Raw genomic sequence first — 13,186 nt, forward strand, 5'->3', positions numbered from 1 at the left:
ATTGTCATCATCATCATCATCACCCATCATTTCCCAAAGCTCCTATGTACACATGCCAGGCTGCAGGGTCTGGTGCCTATGGCCAGTTTGCAGCCTTGAGTGTTCTCGTGTTCACACTGCAAATTGTTTTGTGTTTGTTTCAGGTGATCCAGGTCCTGCCAGCTTTGGGAGGAATGGCCGGGATGGTGAGCGAGGCCCTCCAGGGGTGGCAGGCATTCCTGGTGTGCCCGGTCCCCCAGGCCCTGCTGGCCCTCCTGGTTTCTGCGAGCCAGCCTCCTGCACCATGCAGGCTGGCCAGCGAGCCTTTAGCAAAGGGCCAGTCCAGTGAGAGGCTTAGTGCTTCATGGCTGTCTGCATAAATCACCCCTGGCAAAGGAGCTGGGAGGACAAACACCACCCGAAGCTGGGGCAAGGGACAGCAGTGTATTACCTTCAACATTATTGCAGAAGTCCTACTTGACAACCAGATTTAGATCGACGGTGCTATTCAATAAATCCTCTTTCTTTCCCTTGGAGGAGAGACAGCAGAGTCATTGGTTAAAAACAAACAAGCAAAACCTCCCTTTGAATACATTTATAATCCTGTTCCCAGGATCTTGAACTTTAGCGTGCTATACATATGTGACATATTGTGGGCCACAGTGCCAATAAACAGAAACAACTGTTTGGTTTACCTCAGTTGCAGTAGCTATTTTCATTTGTAGTGAGATGTTCGCAGATTACTGTGCAGCCATATAGAGGATTTGCAGACTAGTTATGAAGAAGCCCCTCTGCAGTCAATAGAATGGGTGCCTAAAATGCCCACCAGTGTGCTCTCTGGGGTGACAAGGAAGCGCTGTGCTATGAGGAATGATTTCTCCACGGCACGTGTTGGTTTCCATGGCCCAGCCTGAATTTTTGTGGAATTGTACTGTATCCCAAACCTGTTAACATTTTGAGCTCTTCTATGTGAAAGTAAAGAAGGACTTTCAATATCCTGTCGTGCGCAAGACTTATTGATGAGATTATTTATTTTTAAGGTGTGAGGCAACATCTCTGGTTGTACCCAAGAAGAAATAAAAATGGTTTCTTAATCTCTTGCATGTTTTCTTGTAAATAATCATGTTCAATAAAAAGGAGTCACTGAACTTATTTAGGTGCATTAAAAATGTAAATTACTGCTATTTCTCTAAGTTTATGTTAGTGCTTTTTTTGCACAGAAAAATTAAAAAGCCCTTACTGGTCCCTTGAAGGTGCTACCCAGTGACAGAAATCCATTGCATATGGGTGTGTGGTGTAGGGCGGGCAGCTTCATAGAGCTTTTGGAAATTCTAATGAAAGCTATGGACCCAAACCCCAGAAAAATGCACAAATGCTTATGCACAAACACGTCTGCAGACTATTTCAGAGACTTGATCGACCCCTTAAGTCTAGCCTTGCATAGTCTCTTGTCTTCATTGCAATGGCTTGTTAGCTCCCGCCTAATCAGAACGTCACTGTTGCAAAATGACTATTTCACAATTTTTCTTATACATTTTATAAAGGCAGCTCCACTAAAGCACTGGATTCTTATCAATAAGCTAGGTATTGCCTGACCAACTCAAGCACTTGATTATCATTTACGTAATCACATTGGTTTGCTATTTTATCAACATCTACATAAATGATCGATGAGACTTAATGCATTCATTCTGTGTCACAGTGCATACGAATGACTTGTCCATGGGCCCAGCACAGTGCACAAAATAGTCAATGCCTTCAGTTAGTTTATGGGACTCAATTCTCTCAAGTCAAGGGGAATGGGCCCTAATAGGATTTTTTTCTTTTGTGTACGCTCTATACATTTAAAAATGTTAGCCCTATTTATTTGGCCAAATCAATCATTGTGTAACCTGCCTTTGGGATTCTTTCACACTGCTTACAGCATCTATTCTGTACCTCCAGCATAGACTGTGCGTAAGAAGAGAGACTTCAACTTGGCTCCATAGATCATGCTATTTACACCCACTGAGAAGGGCATCATTCCTTCGTGTGGAGTAGATATGTTTTGGAAATAGAGATACCTGTTCGAGCTACTTGAAATGATCTTTATATAAGTGGCAAACCTTCTCTGGGTCTGTGACATATAACCAAATAAATGCAAAGAAATTGCCTTGTCTTTTCACCAAGTGGTTTTATTTTAACTGGAGTGACATAATTAAATACAATAAGAGAAAAATTAGAATCCCAAATAAATATGTTTCTCAGTTCGGTAATATAATCTTCATAAGAAGAATATACTGCAATGTATTTTTTTATTTCCTTACAAATAAAGGTTTAGGTTGATTAAAAAAAAAGATTGGAGGCTATGTTAAGTTGAGAACAAAATGGAGAAGAAAATATATTTCTAATTTGTTACAAATTAAATATTCAAACTTCAGTTTTAAAAAAATAATTTCATAAGAAAACAACAAAATTTCATAAGAAAACAACAACAAAAAACCCTCAAAAGAACAGTTCATTCAAAGGTTTTACAAACTCGATATGTAAAAGGCTACCCACCAAGCTCCACAGACATCATAAGCAATATTGGAAACAACTACATACAAATAGATTAGGTAAAACTAGCAGATCCCCAGTGGTGGGAACAATCCATGTTAAACTCAGTTAAGTGAAATAGTTTACAGAAGCAGTAAATACTTGACTGAGAAATTGCAAAGAAAACCGTCCAGCAATGCCTCTCTGTGAAAGAGTTGATAAATATTGAGTTAGACCAAATATCTTTCTGTAGCAAAACAGAAATCTTCAAAACCTCTCAGACATTTTTTAAAGGTTGGATGAAGTGTTGCCTGGAGCACTTGCTGAGACAGGAGTGTGTGTGACTAAGGTTGGTCAGAAACTGGCATGTTATTCGGGGCAACTGATTTCCGATTTTTTTCTAGCCAGGGCTTCTGTGGCATTTTCATCTCAAATCTCAGTTTGGGTAAGAACTACGGAAATCACTTCCCCATCTGGCTGAACACATACCCTCACTGGCATGGTCTGGCATAACTGACCTCTGACTACCAGAAGAGTGTGATGAGTAGTCCTATCAGTTATGTAATTGACTTGGTTATCTACGGACACTTAATATCTCAACCTGCCTAAACACACATTGCCGTTCTTAAACATCATTAGTTAAGTCTGATTTATTTATTTGCGATCTGAAATCAGCTTAATGTAAATCCCTACTTCAGAAGATCACCTCTTATTGTATTATTTAATTTTGGGCTATTATGGTGTCTCTGACTTACAATAATCTTGGAATAAACCAATATAAGGGGAAGGACACTAGAGATATATAAAATCATACCAAGTGTCAAGAGAATTGCTTTTAGACATGTCCTAGAAGCTAAAATAAAAGTGAAAAACCAATAAGAACAATAATACTAGTGAACTAGTAGTTTTTCTGTTTACAAATGGGCAATGGATATAAATGATTTTGAATATATATATTTTAAAAAAGAATATTTGTGCTCAATAAATATAGGTCAAGTCCTTTCTTTTCATAGAATAAAATAAATAAATTTCAGTTGTGTACTTCATCCTTTTTAGTTAGCTTGTGCTCTAGGACATGGCAGTATTAAGTCCATATGGCTCAGTAAACATTAAGTCAAAAGTGGTGACAATATAAATGTATGACTATGAATACACATGCTCAAATGCTCCTTAAATGATTAAGTAGAGGAAGTGCACCATATTCATTAGATTATCAGAAAGTGGATGCTGACTGCTTTATGTTTAGTCTTAATAATATTACTATTAATAGTCTTAATAAATGACAATCCATGCTAACTTTCCCTTAACATGCCTTCACATTTTGCTCTTGAGACAAGTTTTCTAAGAATAAGTAGAGAGAGAACAAATGAGAGAAATTGGCTCCAAAGAAGTAACTTTCTTTTTGAGATTCATTTGAATTTGTTTTTGCCCTCCAAGTTGAAATTTTGTGTGTGAAAAGGCTTAAGAATATTTCTGAGAGAGCTCCTGGTTGGTTTTCTACATGGAAGGGGATGAGAATAGTGTCAGCAATTTATAAGTAAACATGTAAACCTATTGACATGTTTTAATGTAATTAGTTTCTGTTAAGGAAACATGCTGTGTATTAACTTCTTATTGCCTATTATCACTAATGATGATGTTTATGAGTAAGTTACTAATAATTGTGATATTCCTTATCTTGCACCGGCCTCTCTACACCAAGGAGTCCTGAGTGACTTTAGTGAGATCACTTTGTGGGACAGAAGTTGCAAAGGCCTGACTGCTCTCTGACTTTTGCTTCTGCTTCTAATTCTCATCTCAATCATTAGACCAGACCTTTTATGAGCTACCATGGAGATGAATTATGAACTAAGCATTGATTCGTGTGACAAACAAAACTATAATGACCAGCACAGTATAAACAAGAACTCTGCAATAGACCAATGGACAGGTATCTTGGCACCTGTGTGGCTCATGCTTGGTATGGGAGTGCTCTCAGGGCATTCCTGTCATTGCGGCCTAACAATGCAACACAAGTGTGGCTCTTTGGCCACAAGAGGTGGTGACGAGTAGACATGGTATTGATAACTGCACCTCAGAATTCCTGGATTTAGGGTCAAATTCTTTATTGCTGAGATAAGCGACAAGCTCATTATGCATCATGAGTATATTTAGGAATCAAGGTCTCAAAGCATTATATCCACATGAAACTTAGAATAAAATTAGTGCCATTCCACTTAACATGAGTATATTGAATTCAACCTTAAACAGTTTGATGAGGTAAGAGAGAGAACAAACAAAATGGGAAAATGTTATTTTTGGCACTATTAGTTATAAAATATGCCATAAAACAATCTGAACTTAAATACAATAATACACTGACAAGTATTTAACCCTAAAATATACTTTAAATAATACAGCAAAATAAAAAGTTGTAATCACCATCTTTACACCCACAAGCTTATTATAGTCAAACAATTGGCAACCCTTTTGACAATCTTACTGACCTACCCCCTAAGTTCAGTGAAGTCTCCTATTTTACTGGTAGTACTGACTTTTGACAAATTCATGAAGTTAAGTAGCTAACTCCTTGAGTTGTACCACTCACTATGGGACCTGAACATGAATTTTTTTTTTTCCCCAATGAGATTTTTCTTAGACATGGCTTTGGTTTTATAAGCCTTCCTAATCTTTGAGGTAAATTTTTGCTGTTCTGGGTCTGTTTGTCTGAATGAGTTTTCTCTGTGTTCATCTTGTTCTTTATTCAATTTAACTAAAGTGACCAGATATTCTGGCATGATTTTATTGAGAAAAATGTTGGGGTACACCACATAATGAAAATGAAGACATCCATTTGCCTTGTTTCTTGAGACTCCTACTGGTTAAATTAATTTAATGTAATTAATACTACATATACCAGCCAACTAATAAATAAATATAATTCAAAGGCTAAGTCACTTTGAAGTATCCAGGCATAAAACATACAAATTCAATTCTTTTCTGCATCTCCTCCTCTTAGAAGTCTGTGTAATCTCTGATAGGAAGTCATATAAAAGGGGGGTATGTTCTTCAACACTAGAATGTTAAGAAAGAACATTGGGAAACAATAACAATACACACTGTGTCTTAAGAAGGTGAACATGAACAAATATGAAAAATAACTTAGGAACAAGAGCAATGAGCAAATCTACAAAACCTTTATGAGAATTCATTGAAAAACTTAAGCATATAACAATCTAGAAATTCTCAGGATAATATTACCAATGTTAGGAAAAATTAAAATGGCATTTTGAAAAATGGTGTTCCTTATTTTACTTTTGTAAATAGTGGTATAGTTCTAGAAAAAACAAAAATATTATACAAATCTAATTGTAAAATTTTAAGTACCTTGAATAATATGAAGATTTAGACAGTGTGCAATTTTATAAATGGTCAACATCTTATATTAAGCTAAATGCATTTTGCTTGTCTGTCAAAAGCAAGTATATATCCTGTATAAAAGGTAGGATGACTTCTTAGGTGTTTTCATGTTAATCACTAAAATATGAGGGTAGTGTACAAACAAATAGTAAATCTTCAAGTTAACTAAGGTATATAAATCTACTGGAGAAATAAAATTGAAAGAGCTAACAAATCAAAGGTTATTTTGTCTGCTTCAAAGAGATACTTACAATGAGAAAATATATAAATTAACAAAAAAATTAATAAAACACACGTTAACAAGAAATTATTTACAAAAGAAAAAAAAGAAAAGTGCAAAGGCAAAGGTCTGATTTAGTTGTTGTCCACTAAATGGTTTCTACCCTTGTATTTCTGCAAGTCTGTTCAGTTATGATACAAATTGCTTTAAAACACCATCTTGTGGACAAAAGGAGGTATATCACAGGTTCTCAACAGATGTGAGAGTCTGCAGAAAGGCTAAATCTTATTTAACTCCTAAAACATACTCAAAAAATTATTTTAAAATCTAAACATCAAATGACAATTCTTATAGAGAACATATGTTAAGATAATTATTTAAGCTCCATAATATAAGTCACTAAAATTTTAAAGTTTCAACAATGTCATGAAATAGAGAAATAAGCATGTGGATTAGAATAATTGACTAAGTTAATCTGACCACAAGATGACAAATTTCAAAGGTTAAGACTGCCTGTGTTTCTGTTATGCTTAGGGAAAAAAGGTTAATGTCTTCAGTAGGAAAGAACAATGAACAAACTCATGAATGATTCTTCCTTTTTTCTTTAAATTACAGAGGCCATAAATATTAATTGATGTCATACCTTGTTTTTTGCATAGAAAGATTTCTATTTGAAGTGCTAATTTATCTTGTTATAAAATGTTTGACTAGAATTTAAAATATGTATGCATGGCAAACACAAATTTAATTATTAATCATCCTCATGGCCTATAATTACTTTGTATTTCAACATTTATGTTGTCTGGAGTCCAAACAAGAGATAAATTAGGAAATTTGATAATTCTTCTTCCCTGCTGTGGACATTACTGACATCTATGTGAAAGTAAACAAATATTTTGGAATGGAGTAAAATGATACAAGAGAGTTGGCAACCACCAAGTTATTTAGGAGAGAATTTTCCACCCTACTTTGGTGCCTAAATTATCCATTTTCTTTTTTATTAAAAAAAATTAGGCAAATGCCAAATATTCACTTTATCTGGTGTTTACATTAGCTGGACCCAGCCTTGGGTATCATTTGTCCAGAGATGAGGCAGGAACAGTGTTGGAAGGTAATGCAGTAGGGTGAGAAAGGCTCATCCCACGGGGACACAGCCCCGTTTCTGTGGTTTTGCCAAAGGTATATTTAGTCATATGTGTCAGTTATAAAAAATGAGCTTGATAGCTCTACTTTGTAATACACATCATATACCATTATATACCCCCCATACTTAAATCATCTGAATAAATACAAATTCTTGAGACAGGAATAAACCAGCCCAGTATTAATGGAATTTAGAAAAAAAAGAAGGTTCCTAAATATGCAATTCGTAAGAAAGGATGCATGACATAGTCTGTGGAATTAAAATGAACAGAAGTTATGAAACAAGGAAATGAATCAAGTCTTTTGATGTAGATGAACGGATCAATTCAAAGAAAACAAAGGAAAATACATTGATCACCATCAGCAAAAAAATTCATGAAAACATTAAAATGCTAAATTAAATACTTCTGGATTAGTAAGGAGGTATAAGGATAAACAACCTATTAATATGAAAAAATAATTTCTGAAAACAAAATATTTAGCTTCATGACAAATTCAAATAAATTAATGAAAGGCAGATGAGCTGTAAGCTTTCAGAAAAGTCAACAAATTAAAAGCTCAAGATATACACATAGCACCAGATTTAGATCTTTGTATATATTTTTGGGATAAATTATCATTGTACTAAAAAATGCATATGTATATTCCAATTATATAATTTTAAAACACAGCACCATTGTAAGTATTGCACAAGAAAGAGAATAAAGAACAAAATCAATTTAAAGTTAAAACCACTTGAAATAAATAAAATAACCTTGGAAAAAATAAATAAACTTGGAATTGAAATATACAACATAATTCAATATGAAATAACCAAAAGGTTGTATGTATGCACAACCATGTAGATATCCCTGACCAGCAGTTTATTAATCTACAATAAAAATCAGTTCAACTCATGGGTGCATTTGAACAAGGCCTGTCTTAATCTAGGCACGCTCCCAACGCAACTCTGTTCACAGCTTTTCCAATTTCAGTGGGTTTGCCTTTCTAAACTCATTTTTCAATTAACAGCTGAAAGCTATCATCCCAGCCTGACTTGGCTAAGCTGGAATCGGCCCTGTTTCTTGAAGAGGTGAGACCTCCTGGTTTCTGTGTCAGGAGGGCTGTGGGCAGCAAGCTCTCAGCATTGGGTGGGACCCAATACTTAGATTTCAGCAACATCCTCATGCTCAACGTTCTAGAAAATGAGTTGCTTTCAACCCACAGTCTCTCAAAATAATGTATAGTTAGGCAATACAAATATCATTTAGTGATGTGGTTGGCGATCACTGCATTTTCGTTTCCTGCCAGAAGACGTAGTCTTTTGCAGCCCCTGTGGTTCCCCCTGCAGTGAGTGTTAGCTGTTTGGTCTGAGCGCTAGTTGTAGCTCCAAGTCCCATGGCTTTTTGTCGCTGCCTGTACCTCTTGCTGCAGCTTTTAGGGAAAACAGCTTTCTGGAGAAACATGATTCTCCCTAAGAGCTTCTGGGCTTCACCTTGCCCATGCGCATCTGTCACACCACAGGGAAGGGGTTTCTTTTCCAGCCACTACTCATCTCGTCCTTTGTTCTGATGGCTGGGTCTCCTCCTACAGTCTGAGAGTGATGAGGCCAGAAGGATAATGGATACAGGGGTCTGAAGTTCTTGCCAGTACCAAAGACAGCTTGGTGCCTTCACCACCGAAGACCTCTTAGGGGAAACAACTTTCTGTTTCCCAACGGAGAAACTCAGCAAAGGGACTACGGTGCTAGGCTTTTCTCGTGGAACTCACACACAATTGGACTTCATTTCTTCCTTTTCATGCCATACATATTCATGCCGGCTTTGAATTTGGCTCATTATACAGAATTAAGAAAATTTCAATACTTGGCTATGTTGGGTTTTTTGGGCTCCCTGATAAAACAGCCTCCTGGTAACCCCTCAAAAATATAAGTTATAAAGTGAAACTCTTATTGCCTATCTATGTCTCTGCATAAGTAGGATGGATATAGGATGGTAGAAGAATTCTTAAGCTATAAAACGTAGTCAAAAAACATTCAGCAGGAGCAATGCATTATATCAAAAAAGATGACATTTTTAGCAATGACAGCAAATTTAACCACTGAGAAAACCTCAATATAACTCTGAAACTTTAAAATTCAGAAGTCAAAGGCCAAATACAAGTTGATGAGACTACAAAATGTACCTCACCATCAGTCTACTAAATCATAAAATGTAATTTTCTCTTGAAGAAGAGCTAATGATAAGATTTGCTTATGTATTTCAAGAAAACCCTGAATAAAAATCAGTAATGCTGAAGCAAAACATATGGAATGAATTTGGGAAACTGTCTAAAAATGCTGATATCGCAATTGCTATAGGAATAGGATTCAAATTGTTGCATTTAATGTCTGCCTACACCAAAAAAAAAAGCCACCCACATATCATGAGGGTTTGACCGTATTAAGATAGCTCAACAGCAAGGGGCTATCACCCCAAATCAAGTCCTCCTTACGTGTGCTTATTTTCCACCTGTCCGCTGACGGGCATGAGATACAGGATAGAGGCAATCTTCTGGGTTACATCTTCCACTAGGTCCTGGGGGTCCCAGAGGACCTGGGGCACCCGGTGAGCCTGGCAAACCCGGAGCTAGTGAAATAAAAGACCCCATCAGAATGCAGATCACGTATAGCTCTTTCTTCCTCACCCCAACCAACATTATTCAACCTCTCCTGTAGCAACACATAAGGGCATCGGGGAAAAGGCATGGCTCCTTATTTTAGAAGCTTGCTTGTGTTGTGCAGATAAATATCACTATTACCTGAAGTCCCAGGGAGACCTGGACTCCCTGGAAGCCCAATTCCAGGTTCCCCTCTTTCTCCTTTCTGTCCTCGGTAGCCTAAGGGAGAGATATATAAAAAGAGAGACACAGAAGTAAGAGCATTCTATGGTAGCACAGTACAAATAAAAGCCATGTTTCTAGTCTAGAGTATTTCTGTAATTTGTCCACTTAACATAGAGCTAATATACTATTTTAACTGTCTGTTTTGCATTAACCACATATCAAACTTATATACCAAACAGATTAGATGCAATAGGCAATGAGGAGCTTAGAAATATGCAACTACTGGCATAAAAAGTATAACTAGTCAAATGTTTGATAGTGAGACTTTGGGTACTAAAAATGATTCCTAAGTAACTGAAATCAATCATTCCAATCTTCCGTCAAATAGCTACGACAAGGTGTGTGAGTGTCTTCAATAGGAATTCTGACTGGAGGGTAGGTTCAGGCTAAATATAAATATACTGAGAGTTCTGCTTACTACAAGGACAAAATAATATGACAGCAAGACGCTGGACCTTAGTCTAAGAATTAAAGGAAACAAAAGGAACAAAAACTCATCATTTTAATAAATGACAGTAAGAGCGTGACCATATGCGAATTCACCCATCTCGGAGTCAGGAGAGGACAAAATCGCGGGACTTGGTTCAAATGACTGTCTGTAGGAACATGATATCCTTTCTGGTAACGTTCAAACAGCAACCTCCTGTTTAACATGGCAGTTCGTAACTCCAAAGAGGAGGAACTTCAGCAGTTCCAGAACGCAAGGGAAGACTGAGGGATCCTTCTAAACTCACTTCATCAATTTAAGATACTTTAACCAAAATAAATTAGGTCTAGGATCTCTGTACATTTTAAGACAAAATCATTCTTGTTACTGAATATGCTTATTGTTACCTCAGGTAGAAAGGTACAGAGCAATCTGTGCCTCTTATCCCTGCTTTAAGAAAGCATAAAACATTTCAATCTGGGTTTTATATAATGTCTTCATCCATGTAAGACATTGAAGAGAAGGGTCTGTGGCTATAAGTTTCACAGTGATGGTAAGTAGAGTTTTAATTTCCAACTTTCTCATACTTAAACCATGGCTCCTGGTCCTGAAGGAACAGAGTGGTCATGCAGAATCATGTGGACACACAGCAAGGCTAACAGGTAGGACAGTATCTCAGTAGGAAACAATAGGTCCTAACTCAGTTGTGCCTGTCCATAAAGGTGCGTTATTACAGCTGAACATGATAGGAGGAGAACATTTAATGTTCTCTATGAACAGTACATAGGAAAGATTATTTCCTATTATTGCTCGGGATTAGACATCAGTTTGGGAGCAAAAGTCTTGACTTGACCATACAGTGTATACATTATTATCCAAATAATGTTAGCAATGTAATCACCACATCATTATGTCTTGGTTTTAGAGGTGTGACCTGACCATAAATGTGAAAATATTCAAAAAAAGGATTACATTCACGATATATTTTGAGGTGCATACTAGAAATATATCCAATGGGAAATCTTCACACATTTATATCTGAAAACTATGTTATAGACACTCAATACAACCCTAGATCCTAGAGAGAGCAGTGGCTTGAACATGTGGCCCAGTACCCCAAATTGATACATATGCAACTTTCAAATATTCCCAGGATTTCTTGTATATAAGTGACTTTCATTTAGTACATGTAAACAACAAGAAATGATGTTTGTACTTGGGGTCATTTTGAAAGCACCCTTTCAAATGCATTATTTAAACTTTCCTGCAGTAAAATAATATTTCATGCCTGAGGTATATTTGATAGTTCAACCTAGGTTTTACTGTTATAGAAAGATTGTAAAGTTGACCCTCAAGCTATGTCAGTAGGTGCTTAAGATCATAGGCTAAAAAAAATGAGGAAGAAACAAATATGACTAAAGATATACAAACTTTCGATTAACAAAAGAATTAACAAGATTGTAACACAATTTCAAATGATGAATATTTCTGTTAAAATCTATATATTTAAATTCAGTTTTCAGATTTTAACTAAGGCAAAAATATATTATTCCACATGAATTTGATGAACATGGTATCACAAAACAAGAGTTAATAATTTGTATATTTGTATAAGAGGGTGACATATACACTTCTCCTCTCAAATGTACTAATTTATTTGTACAAATCTCTCAGTTCCTTGGTTAATAACAACCTACTATTAATAGACAAAGCTGTTGAATTGCACAAGGTCCCAAACTCATCATGGATGAAGGCTGCCATAAAGTTATAGGGTCTCATTTTATAATTGCTTCACAACAAAGTTTCAGATTAGAATACTAATAAAGTCAATAACAGCTTTCTTACTTTTTAGAATTAAGCTTTTCACCCACTTAAGGTAGGCCTCCCCTGAAATTTGGAAAAGACTAAAAGGTGGGTCTATTTGCAATGCACATGTATTTTCATGGCCTGGAAGTATGCAGGGTGACAGTCTGACATCACTGTAGCTTATGTAAGGAAACAGAAACCCAACAACAGCAGTGTCCTAATCTAAAGCACCGAGAGGTGTTAAGTGAAGAAATCAGGTACTGCTGTAGTTTTTTAGGTGATAGACTTCATTTATTTCCGGTAGGGAGAATTCCATCTTAACGCCAGGGATATTCTCCCAAAGTTATAAATCTGTGCATCTATACACCCACTGTGCAAATGAGACCAGCAAGGGAGTGTTACTGGCATTTCTCCATGTGGGGACCTGCCTCAAGCTTTATAAGCTGTTCGGCTCCCTGGTTTCTTCTACTAATGGACCACAGCGCCCTTCCGTCATTTCGACATGCACATGCCTCCCATTACTTAAGCTCCCTACTGCTGACAAATTTTAAAGGTCAAATCTATATCCGTCACATGAACTACTCTATGGGCCACTGGCTTACAAATAACAGCAAGTTTCCTTCCTATAAACCAATAACAGGTAAACTTTGAAAGTTTAAAAGCAAGAGAAATCATTCCCAACAGTGTCTTTTCAAAACCGATGGAGGTTATGTGAAATGGCTGGACCTGTTTTCTCCTGACCCCACATCCGCACAGTGGGGGGCTCGGTGGGGGGCACAGTGGGGTTGTTTCCCCTGAATGGACAGGGCTTTCAATTGTGGCATCTGTTCGTC

The 13,186-nt window shown here is 36.6% G+C and overlaps 2 protein-coding genes across 2 annotated transcripts in view; one reads left to right on the plus strand and one right to left on the minus strand.

Moving 5' to 3' along the window:
• The window catches only part of COL9A1 (collagen type IX alpha 1 chain), a 99,912-nt gene extending 98,779 nt beyond the window's left edge, over nt 1-1,133 (plus strand). Inside the window, exon 38 of the mRNA XM_036317289.1 lies at nt 144-1,133. Coding sequence (XP_036173182.1) covers nt 144-328 — 185 coding nt within the window. The 3' untranslated portion in view covers nt 329-1,133. The remainder of the gene's footprint in view (nt 1-143) is intronic.
• Nucleotides 1,134-9,513: 8,380 nt separating this feature from the next.
• COL19A1 (collagen type XIX alpha 1 chain) overlaps nt 9,514-13,186 on the minus strand; it is a 309,008-nt gene continuing 305,335 nt past the window's right edge. Inside the window, exons 51-52 of the mRNA XM_036318274.1 lie at nt 10,037-10,114; nt 9,514-9,864 (exon numbers count right to left, since the gene is read on the minus strand). Of these exons, the coding sequence (XP_036174167.1) occupies nt 9,737-9,864; nt 10,037-10,114 (206 nt within the window). The 3' untranslated portion in view covers nt 9,514-9,736. The remainder of the gene's footprint in view (nt 9,865-10,036; nt 10,115-13,186) is intronic.

Source organism: Myotis myotis, unplaced genomic scaffold, assembly GCF_014108235.1.
Source record: "Myotis myotis isolate mMyoMyo1 unplaced genomic scaffold, mMyoMyo1.p scaffold_m19_p_7, whole genome shotgun sequence".
NCBI lineage: Eukaryota > Metazoa > Chordata > Mammalia > Chiroptera > Vespertilionidae > Myotis > Myotis myotis.